Below are 16,353 nucleotides of genomic sequence, written 5' to 3'. Positions count from 1 at the left end.
TTGCAGACTGTCATTTTAAAAGAGATAAAATAGTAAAAACAATCTGCAGGTGAGGTCTGGTCTCAGCCTTTACCTCCGTGATCTCATGTCTTACTGTGGATTTGTCAAAGCTCACCTCAGAGTTCAGACCCTCCAGGTTTAAGTCCCTGAGCTGAACGCCCGCACTGGTGCTCATTAGGACCGGATTGGAGACAGGTGGAGCTGGGATCTGGGAGTGGGTTAAAGGGATATTTCAGGATTTTTGACATGGGGCCTCATTTCCTAGTTATCCAGAGTGTTGCTAGTTTCTGGAGATATTTTGTTTTGTAATTCATGCAGTTCTTATACATGTATATGAAAAGTTTTGTGGCGCTAGGCTAGTCTAAGGCTAGTACATGTCTATGGTATCAGCTAGCCTGCATTAAAAACAGTCTGACCCGCTCCACAGTGCACCTGATGCAAATCACTTATAACACCAGACTAACCATATAAATGTCTGTATTTTGTTTTGTATGCAGAGCCCTTTTTTCATAAATATGATCTGTCTGTGTCTGACAATTATCCAATCTTAAGCAGAATGAGCTCCACTCTTATCGTTGCCTCATCCTAAAGTTTAGACCAACTTGGAAATAAAAGTCCCAATGAGAGTCTGTGCAGCGTCCAGTCATTACAGCTCAGTGGCTGAGCTCTGGAGGTTCTCAGCTTTCAAATGAGGAATTCACAGAAATGCATGTTTGTGTTCATGTGCAGCTTTGTGCAAACCAAGTTCAGCTGTAGTGACTGTTTCAAAGCAGTACTAAGTGACTCTTGTCCCTAGAGCCTATGAGCACAACTGCAGGTGTCGTAACAAGTTACGTTTTTTAATCATTAATTGTCCATGAGAGTAAATACTACACTGACAGAAAAGACAAAGGGACAGAGGGATATGTTGTATATACAGTATATATTGTACATCCAATTACACAATGGAGATTATTATTTTTTTCACTCAAACTTGGCTGTATACTGTTTAAGTGGTGCTAGCCCGCAGTTAACTTTGCCCGTTAGCCTGTTAACTTCTTCTTTATGATTCCATTAGTGTGTATTGGTGACTTCGACGCGGTGGCAGTCAAGTTGCAATTGTGGTTTTCTGGCCAGAGACACCAGGGGGAGATGAAAGACCCTCCAATCATTCCATTAACACTTGTATTACCCCCAAAGGGACTACTTAAGGTAAACAAGTTACTTAGTACTGCTTTAAAGCACTAAGAGCCTCCCACAAAAACTCACTTTAAATTTACTTCATCAACACGTCCTCAGGTTTATGCGGGAACACCATTTTCATGCGTCACATGAATATATGAATCTACATAAGTGTTAGTAAAAAAGCAACATTTTTGTAAATGGACAAATCAACATTACAACTTATCAGTATAATCTATATTTGATTTGAACATTACCTCAGATCTACATGCAAATCCTACATAAATCCTACATATTTAAAGCTTTTGTTATGTCCAGTCTATCTCCCAGACAAACCACATTTTTTACTGAAGTGAGGGAACTCTTAAAACCTTACTCAAGAACAAGTCCAGAAGTTACAGTCAAGTGAAAGTAACAAAGCAAAAGTAACTCTTCACCAGCCGCCTCTGATCTCAGGAACATATTTATCTCTTCTCAATCATCAGGAAATCATTGCACCAAAAAACTTCCCAGAGATTCAATTCAGAAAACTACAGTCGCCAACAAATGAGCAATTTAGCCACAAGTTTCAGACCTTGCAAGAGTGAAAATGCTTTTGCGGGTTATGTCAAAAGTTGAATACATTTTGATTGATTTGAAAAGACACTCACCTTTCTGCATTCCTCGAAATCGTTGAACAGCTCGGAGTCGTCGTCCAAGCTGTCGCCGGAGCTCTCCAAGAACAGGCCCACTCCATCGTCCAAGATCTCCTCTGAAACACAGGAGGGAAATGTGATTTAAATGAGATTCAACACAAACCACTGTTCAATTAGGGGTTCCCCAGGGATTTACATTAGGACCTCTCACATTTTAAGACCACTATTCAAGTTTGTATAGTCAGCAAATGATATAGTCTGGATTTAAAAGCATTTACATACAAAATATGCAGAAATTGGGACAAGGCAGGATAATATTAACCTGCTCTGTGTCTGCGCTAATTGGAGCCAAAGCCACAAAAGCCGTTGACTTTGTGGAGGAAAACGTCACTTTTCAAGTTCCTCCAACACTTTGACATTTAAATGTTCCTTATTATACTAAAAAGGTCATTATCCTGCTCCCTCCTTGAAGCCGGATGGAGATGGAGTTTCATAAGATCAAGTCAGGCCTGAAGAATCGTCGCCGTCACAATAACAGAAACAGTTGGATCAGACTCAGGCCAGTTCACGTCAAGCACAAGAAAAAACATTGACTTTTTTCATTGACAAAATCCTTTCCATTGTGCAAAGCATGAGAAATGAACAAATGTGTGTTTCTCAAAATGGAGAAATGGCTTTTCAATAAACTACAAAAGCGCTGAAATATCACTTTTATACCTGTTTCCCAAAGTTTCACCTCTTTATTTTTTAGCAAAAGTTATTTTCAGCTTTTGTATTGGTGACAATTGAATGGATATTGTGAATTTGCGATTGGAAATTAGCATTTTTTGCTATCACCTGTCCTTCTTTTTAAGTCTTACATTGTAACTGACTAATGCTATGTCTTTTAGTACTAATGCTAGTTGTCTTTTCTAAGGTGAATTGTCTTTAAACACTGTTTTATGAACTGCTGCTTGTGCTTTATGTCCTGTTGCCTCCTGCTGCATATATTTCACACTTTAGCTCCGTCATGCGACGGAGTGATAATAATATTGTGATCATTTAATTTGTTTTACCTATTTCCAGGGTTCCTACTGTACATCTGGCCTAGGAACTGGGACTAACTGGCATATGTCACAGTTGAGCTGTTATTTGAATATACTGTACACTCGGGCTGGACGATAAATCAAATGAATTAATTAAAGGCTGAGTGTTGTGTTTTCGGAGTTCTCGATGGAGTTTCCCCCTCTCTGAGCAGAGACACATAGCTAAACTCCACCCCTTTCCCCTTGAGTTTCCATAGAGACGGCTTTTCATCACAGCAGAGCTCGGGACATGAGGACGATAAAACGCTTTTGGAAACTCCATGGCTTATTATGAAGTTTTACTTTTGAGAGCGGACAAGGCATATTTATAGCAGTACTAAGTAACTCATGCTACGACACTGCAGGTGACGTTTTTTTACTTATTAAATGTCCGTGAGAGTAAATACTACGCTGACAGAAAAGACAAAGGGAGAGAGCGATATTGTTCATCCAATTACACAATGGAGATCATTTTTTTCGCTCAAACTTGGCTGTAAATACTGTTTAAGTGATGTTAGCCCGCAGTTAGCTTTGCCCGTTAGCCTGTTAGCTTCTTCTTCGTGATTCCATTAGCGTGTATTGGTGGCTCCGACCCGGTGGCAGTGAAGCTGCAGTTGTGGTTTTCTGGCCAGAGACACCAGGGGGAGATGAAAGACCCTTCAATCATCCCATTAACACTTGTATTACCCCCAGAGGGACTACGGAAAGGATTTATTAAGGTAAACAACTTACTTAGTACTGCTTTAAAAGTTTTAATTGTAGGCTCAATTATGAATCTAAATATAAATGGGCAGTGAGATGTTTTTTCTAAATTGAAGCACAAAATACCATCTCAGTTCAAAAATTAAAGAAGGTTTACTTCGCACATCTCCTTTGTTTTCAACAGGTGCGTAAGAGAAGGCATAAAGGCCAAATATAGAAAAGGAAAAATCTCTCGCACACTGTATACTTGCAACACCAGTGTTCTTTTATTAATGCAACGTTTCGGCCAGTGGCCTTCGTGTGTATTTTTCACTGCTTTTTTCACTATATCCTGGCTTTGTTTTTTCTGTGATTGGATGTATGTTGTATAAAGATGTTTAGCCATAGGCCATTATGACAGCTTCCTGTGAAGCAGCAGGCCACACCCTATTTAAGGTTGGCTTCTCATTCACAAAAAAACATTTTGCCTGACGAAGGCCACTGGCCGAAACGTTGCATTAATAAAAGAACACTGGTGTTGCAAGTATACAGTGTGCGAGAGATTTTTCCTTTCCTTACCATCTCAGTTCAAAATTTATATAAAATACAGCCTCCAGATTGATACCAAAGTGCCGCTTTTATTTGTAATTATTTGTGTCAAATAAATCGGGCTTTTGCCAAGTTAAAACATCGAGTCTGTGCTTCCTTTACACAGCGACGTTAGAACTTTTAAAAGCTCAGTTCTCTGGATAATCTTCTCCAGCGGTCCCTCACCTTGGCTCTGGGAGAAGATGTCCGTGTACAGGTCGTCCTCGGCTCCGGAGCGGCGCGGCGGCAGGAAGCAGAGCTGCCTCCGGTCCATAGGGGGCAGTGTGCTCACGGTCAGAGACAGCGAGGCCTGGGAGAACGCGGCTTTCATGTCGGCGAAGTTCAGACATGGGGCGTCCTTCCCGTTCAGCTGCAGGATCTCATCGCCAGCGTTCAGACCTGAGAGGGAAACCATTGGAGAAGTTAGAGAAGCAGCTTTAACACCTTCTCAAAGCCCAGAAATGCCAAAATGTGTGCATATTTAATTTCTCCACTGATCAATTCCTCCAGCTCCACAAACTTGTATTATATCCAAGCATGAAATTCTCTTTTGATGGGGGGGCGGGTCAGTGCACTGAGCCACATCTAACTGAAACATCTTTACAGCAGGCTCTTTGACTGAAAAATATGAGGCACATTTTTATACAACATGCAGCGTTTTGCAGCTTTTGATTCAGAAAATGCTTTCATGGAGCCCAATATCCAATATGGCCATGACCTGTCCCTCTGTGCGCGAGTTTGCATCAGCTCTGCTTTCTGCCCTGACGGTCGGGTCCTGCTCCCTGCGCTCTAAAGCAGGAAGGAGAGAGAGAAGGGACGGATACTCGGCAGTCTCGCTTATTTTATTTAATGATTAAACCCAAAGACTTTCTGTTCCTGGCAACTCCAATACAACTCCAATGCAACTCCAATGCAACTCCAATACAACTCCAATACAACTCCAATGCAACTCCAATACAACTCTAATACACCTCCAATACAACTCCAATACAACTCCAATACAACTCCAATACAACTCTAATGCAACTCCAATACAACTCCAATACACCTCCAATACAACTCCAATACAACTCCAATACAACTCCAATAAAACTCCAATACAACTCTAATACAACTCTAATACAACTCTAATACAACTCCAATGCAACTCCAATGCACCTCCAATACAACTCCAATACAACTCTAATACAACTCTAATACAACTCTAATACAACTCTAATACAACTCTAATACAACTCCAATGCAACTCCAATGCAACTCCAATACACCTCCAATACAACTCCAATACACCTCCAATACAACTCCAATACAACTCCAATACAACTCTAATGCAACTCCAATGCAACTCCAATACAACTCCAATACAACTCCAATGCACCTCCAATACAACTCCAATACAACTCCAATACAACTCCAATACAACTCCAATACAACTCTAATACAACTCCAATACAACTCCAATGCAACTCCAATACACCTCCAATACAACTCCAATACAACTCCAATGCAACTCCAATGCAACTCCAATACACCTCCAATACAACTCCAATACACCTCCAATACAACTCCAATACAACTCCAATACAACTCTAATGCAACTCCAATGCAACTCCAATACAACTCCAATACAACTCCAATGCACCTCCAATACAACTCCAATACAACTCCAATAAAACTCCAATACAACTCCAATACAACTCCAATGCAACTCCAATACAACTCCAATACAACTCCAATACACCTCCAATACAACTCCAATGCAACTCCAATACAACTCCAATGCACCTCCAATACAACTCCAATACAACTCCAATACAACTCCAATACACCTCCAATACAACTCCAATGCAACTCCAATACACCTCCAATACAACTCCAATACACCTCCAATACAACTCCAATACAACTCCAATACAACTCTAATGCAACTCCAATGCAACTCCAATACAACTCCAATACAACTCCAATGCACCTCCAATACAACTCCAATACACCTCCAATACAACTCCAATGCAACTCCAATACAACTCCAATGCACCTCCAATACAACTCCAATACAACTCCAATACAACTCCAATACACCTCCAATACAACTCCAATGCAACTCCAATACACCTCCAATACAACTCCAATACACCTCCAATACAACTCCAATACAACTCCAATACAACTCTAATGCAACTCCAATGCAACTCCAATACAACTCCAATACAACTCCAATGCACCTCCAATACAACTCCAATACAACTCCAATACAACTCCAATACAACTCCAATAAAACTCCAATAAAACTCCAATGCACCTCCAATACAACTCCAATACACCTCCAATACAACTCCAATACAACTCCAATACAACTCTAATACAACTCCAATGCAACTCCAATACAACTCCAATACAACTCCAATGCACCTCCAATACAACTCCAATACAACTCCAATACAACTCCAATACAACTCCAATAAAACTCCAATACAACTCCAATACAACTCCAATGCAACTCCAATACAACTCCAATACAACTCCAATACAACTCCAATACACCTCCAATACAACTCCAATGCAACTCCAATACAACTCCAATGCACCTCCAATACAACTCCAATACAACTCCAATACAACTCCAATACAACTCCAATACAACTCCAATGCACCTCCAATACAACTCCAATACAACTCCAATACAACTCCAATACAACTCTAATACTGCTGCCTCTTGTATCCTGTTGCTAGTTTTAGGCTTAACTTTTTAAAGCACATTATAGAAGGAATTAAAGCCGTGGTCCATCATTCAGACTTGCCATATTTATAATGCGCATATTTTTTTCCTAAATTGCCCCCATTTCCCCCCAAATTTTCGCACTTTTTTTTCCAACTTTTGTTTCACTTTTTTTTTTTTTTACTTTTAAATTTTCGATTATTTCTTTTCCTTCCATTTAATTGCTTTTTCATTTGTCATTTGCTTGAAGTGAAACAACCAAGAAACTTCCTTTAGGCCAAAAAAAACACTTTTTCCCCCCAAATTTTGGACATTTTTTTTCTTCACTTCATTTTTTCTTTCTTTATTTTCTACTTTTGCCCCAAATTTTCCCATTTTCCCCCCCAAATGTTTCAAGTTTTTCCCCAATGTTTCTCTCTCTCTTTTGTTTTGTTTTTCAGCATTAAAACTTGAATATGAAGATTTTTTGTTGTTGTTGTTATCTGCTTTGGATACTTTTTTCCCCCAACACCAGTAGAACCTAAACCTTTTTTTTTGTTTTTTGCCTTAGTTGCGGGGCCAGCAGGGGCGAGTAGGACACTGTCTTATTTGCAGGTGGGCTGAAAAAAACACTACCTAATGCAGCTGAGGGCACTTTTTTACAAACCACTAAGGCTGGAGACTCAGAATGTGGCTTTATCTTGTAGTACATTTACTGGAAAGTCGGCTGTGCACATAAATACAATTCTAAAACACGATACAGCCAAGTCACCAGAAACTTGACACCTTCTTCAACTTTCATTAAAATGATCAAATAAGGAAGTTCACAGTCGGTTTCATTTCCTCCCACCCTCGGCGGAATAAAAAAAACCACTTCTTTTGTAGACACGGTGCACTTTGCCAAATACATCTCTAAAAACTGATGTGTCATCCCCCACAAGAATCACAGCTCCGCTCGGCTTTACGTAACCGCATCCCACTACGGGTTCATCTGCACCGTGGAACAACTATTTCAACTTTCTCTTTGACTGACACCTGTAATATCGATTCATTATTGCCTCCATACACAGTTTAATTACATGTAAAGTAATGACAGTAATAAGTAATGACAGTAATAACTAGTGACGTGCTCCAAGTTTTGACCAAGTATAAGAGTATTTTTGCAGATAATTGTGCAGGAAATGGCAGCAGAGTCCAGACCTTTGGCGAAGGCGAGTCCTCCAGCCTTGACGTCGGTGATGTAGAGCTGCTGCACTCCGTCCTCCTCCACCACGGAGATGGAGAAACCTGGAGGAGGAGGAGGAGAGGACGTTACATAAGGATCAGCGAACAAACAAGAGTGCATGTGGACAGCTGCGCGTCAAGTGCAGGGAAACGTTCTGGAGCCAGTTACGAGTGTGCGATGTTTCTGCAGCTCTGGCAGAGGCTCACTCAGTCTGGTTCAAGCCAGAGGGTGATGTTTACGTAAGGCGGGTTTTTTATATGCGAACACAGAGCAGAACGCAGAAACGTCCATGTAATTACATTCGTTTGGGAAGGAAGACATGCAGATCCACAGCTCTCAGTGTGCTGGATCCAAAAACACAGTGCAGGGTAAGAATGGAGGAGAGATCCACACAAGTATATGCTCACCAATTATTTACTGTTCTCACCGGGGTCTTTGCCTTTCATTGTGTAATTACATTAGCAATAAAAGGAAGTAAAAAGACACCGTCACCTTTTGGGCAACTACTGCTGAGCACATTTACAGTAATAACTAGTAGTGGGACTCGATTAACCTCTTAACTTCCACCTGAACGGATCCCATTTCTCCAGTTTGGCTTTACCCTAATCAAAAAGCTTCTTGGGGAAAAAAAGCACCAAAATAGCCATAAAAAATGAGAAGAAAACAAGGATGTAAACGCAACAACAATGTGACAAAAATTTAACAAAGAATGTGACAAAAACTCAACCAAAGAGTGCCAAAAATTCAACAAAAATGTGACAAAAATTCAACAAAAATGTGACAAAAAACTCAACCAAAAAGTGACAAAAATTCAACAAAAATTCAACAAAAATGTGACAAAAAAGAAAGAAAAAAAAGAAAGAAAAAAAAACATACAAAAGGTGACACAACACAGCAACAATGCGAGGAAAAAGATCAGTTTTGTCGGTCTTAGCTTTCAAATGAGGTGTTACACAGCCAAAAGAGGACAGAATGCATTTGGTTTAGGCGGGTGGTAAGAGGTTAAAATGTTTTAGAGTTAATGGGTTTGTAATTAATCGCAATTAATCACATTTTAATCGAAAACCAAACACACCTTAATTATTCAATAATTAGATGGAAACATGAGTTCAACAACAAATGTATTTATTATTGTTAATCTGTATAGTTATTCAAGTAACAGAAGCAAAAAGCATTTATAGCTATTTAGCGTTCAAGTTTTTTAGGAACATAGTATATTTAGCACATTAAACAGTAATACCGCCATACCGCCATACCGCCTTTGCTATGCCCAATCCCGTCAGATCTTGGAAGCTAAGCAGGGAAGGGCCTGGTCGGTACTTGGATGGGAGACCGTTTGGTAACACCAGGAAGCCTGGGGTGAATGTGGTGTGTGAGTGAGTGGTTGGTGGTGGTCGGAGGGGCCGATGGCGCAGACTGGTTGCCTCGCTTCCGTCAGTCTACCCCAGGGCAGCTGTGGCTACAACAGTAGCTTATCACCACCGAGTATGGAGTGAATGAATAATGACGACAATGTAGCGCTTTGAGAAACTTGTTAATACAGGCTTGTAAAGCGCATTACAAGTGTAAGGCATTATTATTATTATTAATAATAATGCGTAATAAGTAAAAAAAAAACAGAAGTCAAAGTGCCATTTCTTATACTAACATGGGTCAGGGTTATTTTGGCTCGGAAGCCTGTGGTTCAGCTGCTAGCTGAGCGCTAACATTAGCATCGAGGACGACTCTTCTGTTTTTGAGGCTAACGCTAAGATTAGCATCAAGGACGTCTCTGCGTTTGAGGCTAACGCTAACATTAGCATCGAGGATGTCTCTGATTTTGAGGCTAACGCTAACATTAGCATCGAGGACGTCTCTGCGTTTGAGGCTAACGCTAACATTAGCATCGAGGACGTCTCTGTTTTTGAGGCTAACGCTAACATTAGCATCGAGGACGTCTCTGTTTTTGAGGCTAATGCTAACATTAGCATCGCATTGACTCATTTGTCAATTTTGAAATAAGAATGCGGGAAAGAGTATAAAAGAAATGTTCTTCTACTCCTGTTCTTCTTTGCATGGAATATATCATTACTTTTATTGCATTTGATAAATTGTAGCTTTCCATTAAAAGTGACAAGTGTAGATAACATAGGTTCAGTGCAATGGGCGAGGAAAGTGCTTCTCTTTGGTCCTCATATTAAACACAAATCCTACGTTTTTCAGTAAACTGTGTCAAAAGAAGACTTAAAAAACACTACATCAGGACCAAAACAAGACTAATGTTGAACTAAATGTTAGACCCAGGCCTGTCACGATAATGAAAGGTGGATTATATCTTGGTACAGTCTGTTGAGACGTCTCAGCAAATCTTGGGGCAGATCTCGGGGCTGAGTAGAACAACGGAAAGACTGAGAAAGGAACAACCTGCTCCGATTGTCTGAAATAATGCTGAAGACCTGGGGAAAAGCCTATTTATCCGGAAATTACAAAACTGGAATATTTCTTTCCTCCTGGGAGAACTGAAGGAGCTGGAGCCGTCAACATGCCCCCTCCAAGGCCAAGCCACGAGACTGAAAGAACTGTATGACTAGTTATACGTAACCTAAACATCGCTCAAGGTCTTTGCAAAGAGCCTCCTACTGCAAAACATGACATGACCTCTAACCACCCCCAAGACCCGCCCTCTGAGTCAGTGTATAAAGTGTGGGCGTATGGCTTTGCTTTATTCTCATTTCTAATTTCAGCAGAAAAGGGCGTCATGTAACGGTCGCCTTGGCGCTTTCGAGCTCATGCTGCGCGAAAGCATCGAAGAAAACTCCTAGTTGTGAACCTGTTCACTAACAATGGCAATGAAACCTATTCTGATTCTGATTAAAGTTTGATATATCGAGGCAGGAAACGATCGCGATAAACGATATTATTGAAGAAACTCAAATTCTAAAGCTTAAAAATAACAGGATCTACTCAAAAAGTACTTGTAATGAACATGAAATACACTGAGACACAGTTTACAGTATTAGACAAACCACTGAGCCCAAAATGTATTATTTTTCTGGTAATTTATTGAATAGTAAGTCAATATAATAATTAGTACAGGATATATGCAGGAAGTCAAAATTAATAACTTTTTAAAGACTTCTTTAAAACCTCTTTTAAAAACTTAGACTTCACGGCAACGCACCGTAACCTGATAAAAGGGTGCACTTTGAGAATATAATTATAATAAGCAAAAAAAAACGTAACAAATTATTAGAGATGAAAATAAACTATACAAGTCTATTTGCAAAGTTCATTAAATGGGTATAAGATCCCTTAAAGAACATAACTGGCATCAATTAAAGGCACTAAATGCAAGTTCGTCTATTTATACTCACTACTGCCACCTCAGGTCATACGTGTAACTGCAGCTTCTATATTAAGCTCGTGCATGACGGCACTTCAGACCCAAATTAACACCATTTTGAGTGACAGTGCAGGATTTCAGAGGCATTTGTGGTCTGGGCTCATTCTACATATAAGGGGGAGGTTACGTGCTGTTACACATAAGACCTGAGGTGGCAGTAGTGAGCATAAAATGACCAACTTACATCTCTTTAAGGGTCTTAATTTGGTGATTTTTAAATATCAACTTTTTAATACTTTTTAAGACCCTGCGGATACTCTGTAATAAGTCCTTTTTCTATGGATAATGTTTGCAATTTGCCCACAAAATGGTGGATTTCTCCATTCAGCTCATTACAGTTGATTCTATTCCATTAACTCTGTTCCAAATTGGTCATATTGGTTCAGAAGTATTGCATCTTAACAATAATGAAATGACGGCTTAAACATAATTGCGTCTTCTTACCGTATCCGATCATGCAGGACTCGTCTCTGTCAAACTGGATGACTTGAGTTATTTTGGAGCAGATCTCGATTTCTTTGTAAAGCTGCGAACGACAAAGGGAAGCTCATTATATAAAGCGCTCAATAATAGTCGGCTCCGCTCAACAAAGCGGTGGGCGGCGGACGACAGCCAGGAGGCACGCCATTCAATTTCACTATTTTTACGACCGTGAATAGATGATAAAAATACGCCGCATTGTGATTATTCCAACGCTGCAGGAATCAATTACAGGAAACGGAATCATCATTATTATTATTGTTAATACAGCTAAAAATACAGACACCGAGTAAGTTGTTCCAAGGGGACTTTTCAGAGTTTTCAAACAGGATTAAAGCTTATTTGCTCATAAAAACATCTTCTATGACGTAGCCACTTGAAGCCTTTGTTTTTAGCTTGTCCCGACTGAGACTAGCGCCCTCTGTTGGCATCTTTGAATACTGACGTTTTATGCTGGTTTTAGTGGTTAAAGCGGACTTTGGGAGGTGGTGGAACTCGAATCTAGAAGAACGCGACATTAGGTCCATATATAAAAGGCAAAGAAGGTGTTTTATATGACTTTTATTGATTACTGTATTTTCAAAATAAGTTGTACATTGTAATAAGTTGTTCTGTGTGCTCTTGTTTGAGATACTCTGAGAAAGTGAGAGCAACAGTCAGTCCTCCCCAGGATTTTTTTTTTAATACTACTTTATAAATTTTGTGCAATCTGGTGTATTTTAGGCAAGAATATGGTATTTCAAATCATTCACATGGTTTGACAAATAAAACATCTTGAATCATGAATCTATTTAACTCATTCTTATACAGTGATGAAAGTCAGAACTGTCTACATTATGATTACTTTTTTATTTATTATTTATTATTTTATTTATTGGGGAGAACTTGCAAACTCCACACAGAAAGGCCCCGTCCAGGTAGGAATCAAACCTGGACTTTCTAGCTGTGAAGCACGATCGCTAACTACTGTACTACCGTGCCGCTCTCTAAATGAAAAGAAAACACTGATTTGTATAGCTGCAATTATTATTTAATCTATTTATATATATTTTTTTATGTACTGTCAAAATCCCTCTACTGCCCGTGTCAGCTCCGCCCCTGTTCTTCCTCCGTCTGTAGCTGCTCATCGCGCTGAGCTGAAGAGGAGGAGACACAGGCTCCATTAGCATTACGGACGTTTTTGTTGCTTTAAAACCAGACAGATTCAGAGGATCAGATCAGAGGAAAGAGGCCGACATTGTGCCATAACTCCTGCACTGTTTTATCGCCTTTTCTCTTCATTATGCTTCCTAAATTAAAGCAGTACTAAGTAACTCTTCCCTAGAGGCCATAAGCGCAACTGCAGGTGTAGTAGCAAGTTACGATTTTTTAACTTATTAATTGTCTTGGAGAGTAAATACTACGCTGACAGAAAAGGCGAGGGGAGAGAGGGTTACTGTGCATCCAATTATACAATGGAAATATTTTTTTTCACTCAAACTTGGCTGTAAATACGGTTTAAAGTGACGTTAGCCAGCAGTTAGCTTTGCCCGTTAGCATGTTAGCTTCTTCTTCGTGATTACATGTGTGTATTGCTTTCTCCGGACCGGTGGCAGTCAAGTTGCAAACATGGTTTTCTGGACAGAGAAACCAGGGGGAGATGAAAGACCCTCCAATCATCCCATAAACACTTGTACTACCCCCACAGGGACCACGGAAAGGATTTATTAAGGTAAACACGTTACTTAGTACTGCTTTAATCTGGAAAAAACGAAAATGTAAGGCCGATTGTTGTGAAATAAAAACTGGGCAAAAGCTTGGGAAGAGTAGATTTCGTTTATGGATTAGTTTGTGTCCGTAAAGTTGATGATTTCATGATTAAAGTTGTTATATTGAGGTGCATTATTCTTTCTCTCTGAAGAGTTCTGTCCAGCACGGCTTCAGCAAATTAACAATAATCTCCATGTGCTCTTTCGTCTTCTTTGTTTATTTGGTGTTGGTGAGTGTCAGATGCGATTTTTTCTTTTCTTTTTTTTCTCCTTTCTGGCCCACTTTAACCCCTGACGACGCGTGAAGCCTCTGCCCTGATTCATTAAATTGCTGGTGTTCGTGACTTGTCATTAAGTGTAAACCTAGCATTAGATGAAAGCAACTTTGATATTTTTCTAGTCTTAAAAGTTCGTAAACATTGCATCCACACACTCCAATCAGAATGTTATTTTAAGCATCCCTCTCGGAGAATGTTTCTGCACTCACCAGGTCGCACACGTCCTCCTCCGGTTTGGGGATGTAAAATTGCACTTGACTTTCAATGAGGAACTTGAACCGTAGGTAGTGCTTTGTGGGGTCGAGGCTGTGGGCCTGTGTGGACAGAGTTAGAAAAGTGAGAATAGCCATTACATCACTGTTTAAAGGAACAGGCCAACGTTTTTCCATACTGAGATATGTTCTTGCTTGAGCTTAGACGAGTTGATGTGTACCTGTCTGGTCTGTGTGTGTGCCCTCAGTGTATATTCCAATAGCTCCAAATGTGAAGTTAAAAGATACCACACTCTTCCACGGGCACAAAGACCAGACAGGTACGTATCAACTCGTCTAAGCTCAGGTAAGAACATATCTCATTGTGGAAGAACTGTAGGCAGGTCTGCGTCATGGAGGCCGATTTTCATCATTGCCTAAACACCCAAGGGCCGAACCTCAACATTGTAGCCTAAAGTACAGAACTATTTTCTGCAAATGCCAATGTTTTACTATGTTTGTATGGAATAGTCTGAATGACACCTTAAAAAACTCAACATCCTTAAACGCTTTCAAAAACATGTTCAGATCTAATGTAATAAGCAGTTATAGAGACTTATCCATGCATTTATCTCCAGCAGGAGATAAAATCTGGAACAGATTGTGAGACAAAGGCCTGTCTCACATGACGATGTGAGACACAGCAGACAGTATTTTATCTGCACTCTTGCCTTTTACTGTAATGGATTCATTTTATGTTGATGTTTTTATTGATTCTATTTGTTTTCTTGTATATAGAAGCACTTTAAATTGCCTTTTGTATGAATTGTGCTCTACAAATAACCTTGCCTTGCCTATACAGTAATAGCACTAAATCACATATAAACTCTCCTGTGAACACTATGTTTTGTCTTTTCAATAAAATTGACTGATTCGAGACAAATTTATTGATGAATGTGTGACTTGTGTGAATTAACTTTGTAGCCAATTGATACACTTTTTTTTATTGTTGTTCTCTTCTTGCAGATGGTAAAACTGCTGTATGCTTGGCGCTTTAAAGGGGCTAGATGCAAGTTAGCCATTTGATACTCACTACTGCCACCTCAGGTCATACGTGTAACTGCACCTTCTAAGCTGCAATAGGGTTTGGCTTTAGAAAAGTGTTTCCCTTCAGCCAAAACCCTTTTCAGTCATTGTTTCAGTGTTTTCATGTTTTGTGGTTAATCGTGTCTGTGTGAAGATACTGACTGAACATAAACTAGACTAAAACTGTGTGCCAGCAGTCACGCAAAAAGACCAAAGATGTTGTTAGCATTTGGCCTCTCCCAGTATATTCCTATAGCTCCAAACAGGGTGAAGCTAGAAGTGACCGAGCTTTAAAAGTGGTGAACAGATGGAATATTCAACGACTCCAGTGAAGGCTAATCTTTTGCCTGTTGTGTGTCTGTACCTTGCAGATGTTCTCCAGGACGCACAGCGCGGACTCCCCCGGCTGGATGATGGTCAGCACCGGTTGGTCGTTGGGCAGACACACCCAGGACGGCGTGAGGTGGTCGGGCACCCACATGTCGCTCTCCGTGGGCGGCCGCGGGAGGCTCTTCAGCGTGCCCTCCTCACTCTTCTGAAACAAGAACAAGGTAAGATTTCATCATGAAACAATGAAAAGTGTCAAAGGTCGGTCTTACTGAGTGTTCCTTGGCGTGGTCGATGTACAGACTTTCCCCGGGGGTTTTGGTCGATTCTTCACCGTCAGCAAAGACCTGAAGAGAGACATGGGTGAACAGGTTATAAAGCAGTTTCTCGACTAAAAGTGTAGGAAACTCTCGGTGCTCTACAAGAAAACAAAGAAGAGAATCTTTTCTCACAGTTTAAAAAAGTGAACAGACTGCACTGTACTGTACGTAGCACTGCAGCGGCTAATATGCAATAGTTTAACCTCTTAGCCCTGCGTTAACAGAGCGCATTCTCTGCAGTTCGGCTTTACCCAAGTCTAAAAGCTTCTCCACTACTTACTCCTATAGGCCAGTGTGACGCCTCATTTGAAAGCTAAGACCTACAAAACTGATAACTCATAATGTTTTTGTTGCATTGACGTTGAATATTATTATCCTGGCACTTTTTGTCCCTCTTTTGTTGCTTCTTTGTTGCATTTTTGTTTAATTTTAATCCTTGTTTCCATCGCTCTTTGAACACTTTTTTCAAGAAGCCAAACTGGAGAAAAT

At 40.2% G+C, this 16,353-nt stretch overlaps 1 protein-coding gene and 1 long non-coding RNA gene across 5 annotated transcripts in view; both read right to left on the bottom strand.

The window, feature by feature from the left end:
• Positions 1–16,353, bottom strand: part of LOC306977227 — a 172,115-nt gene that overhangs the window by 40,470 nt on the left and 115,292 nt on the right. The window lies entirely within an intron of this gene.
• LOC306975623 (rho guanine nucleotide exchange factor TIAM1-like) overlaps positions 1–16,353 on the bottom strand; it is a 132,460-nt gene that overhangs the window by 35,877 nt on the left and 80,230 nt on the right. For 3 of the 4 annotated variants that reach the window (XM_079573232.1, XM_079573235.1, XM_079573233.1), the window contains exons 9-15: positions 15,817–15,891; positions 15,582–15,752; positions 14,150–14,254; positions 11,879–11,960; positions 8,028–8,114; positions 4,316–4,528; positions 1,812–1,912 (exon numbers count right to left, since the gene is read on the bottom strand). In XM_079573232.1, coding sequence (XP_079429358.1) covers positions 1,812–1,912; positions 4,316–4,528; positions 8,028–8,114; positions 11,879–11,960; positions 14,150–14,254; positions 15,582–15,752; positions 15,817–15,891 — 834 coding nt within the window. The remainder of the gene's footprint in view (positions 1–1,811; positions 1,913–4,315; positions 4,529–8,027; positions 8,115–11,878; positions 11,961–14,149; positions 14,255–15,581; positions 15,753–15,816; positions 15,892–16,353) is intronic. The other variant, XM_079573234.1, reaches the window with a different exon arrangement.

The sequence above is a fragment of the Gobius niger genome, assembly GCF_951799975.1.
Source record: "Gobius niger genome assembly, chromosome: 1".
NCBI lineage: Eukaryota > Metazoa > Chordata > Actinopteri > Gobiiformes > Gobiidae > Gobius > Gobius niger.
This window is presented reverse-complemented; position numbering and strand designations above follow the sequence as displayed.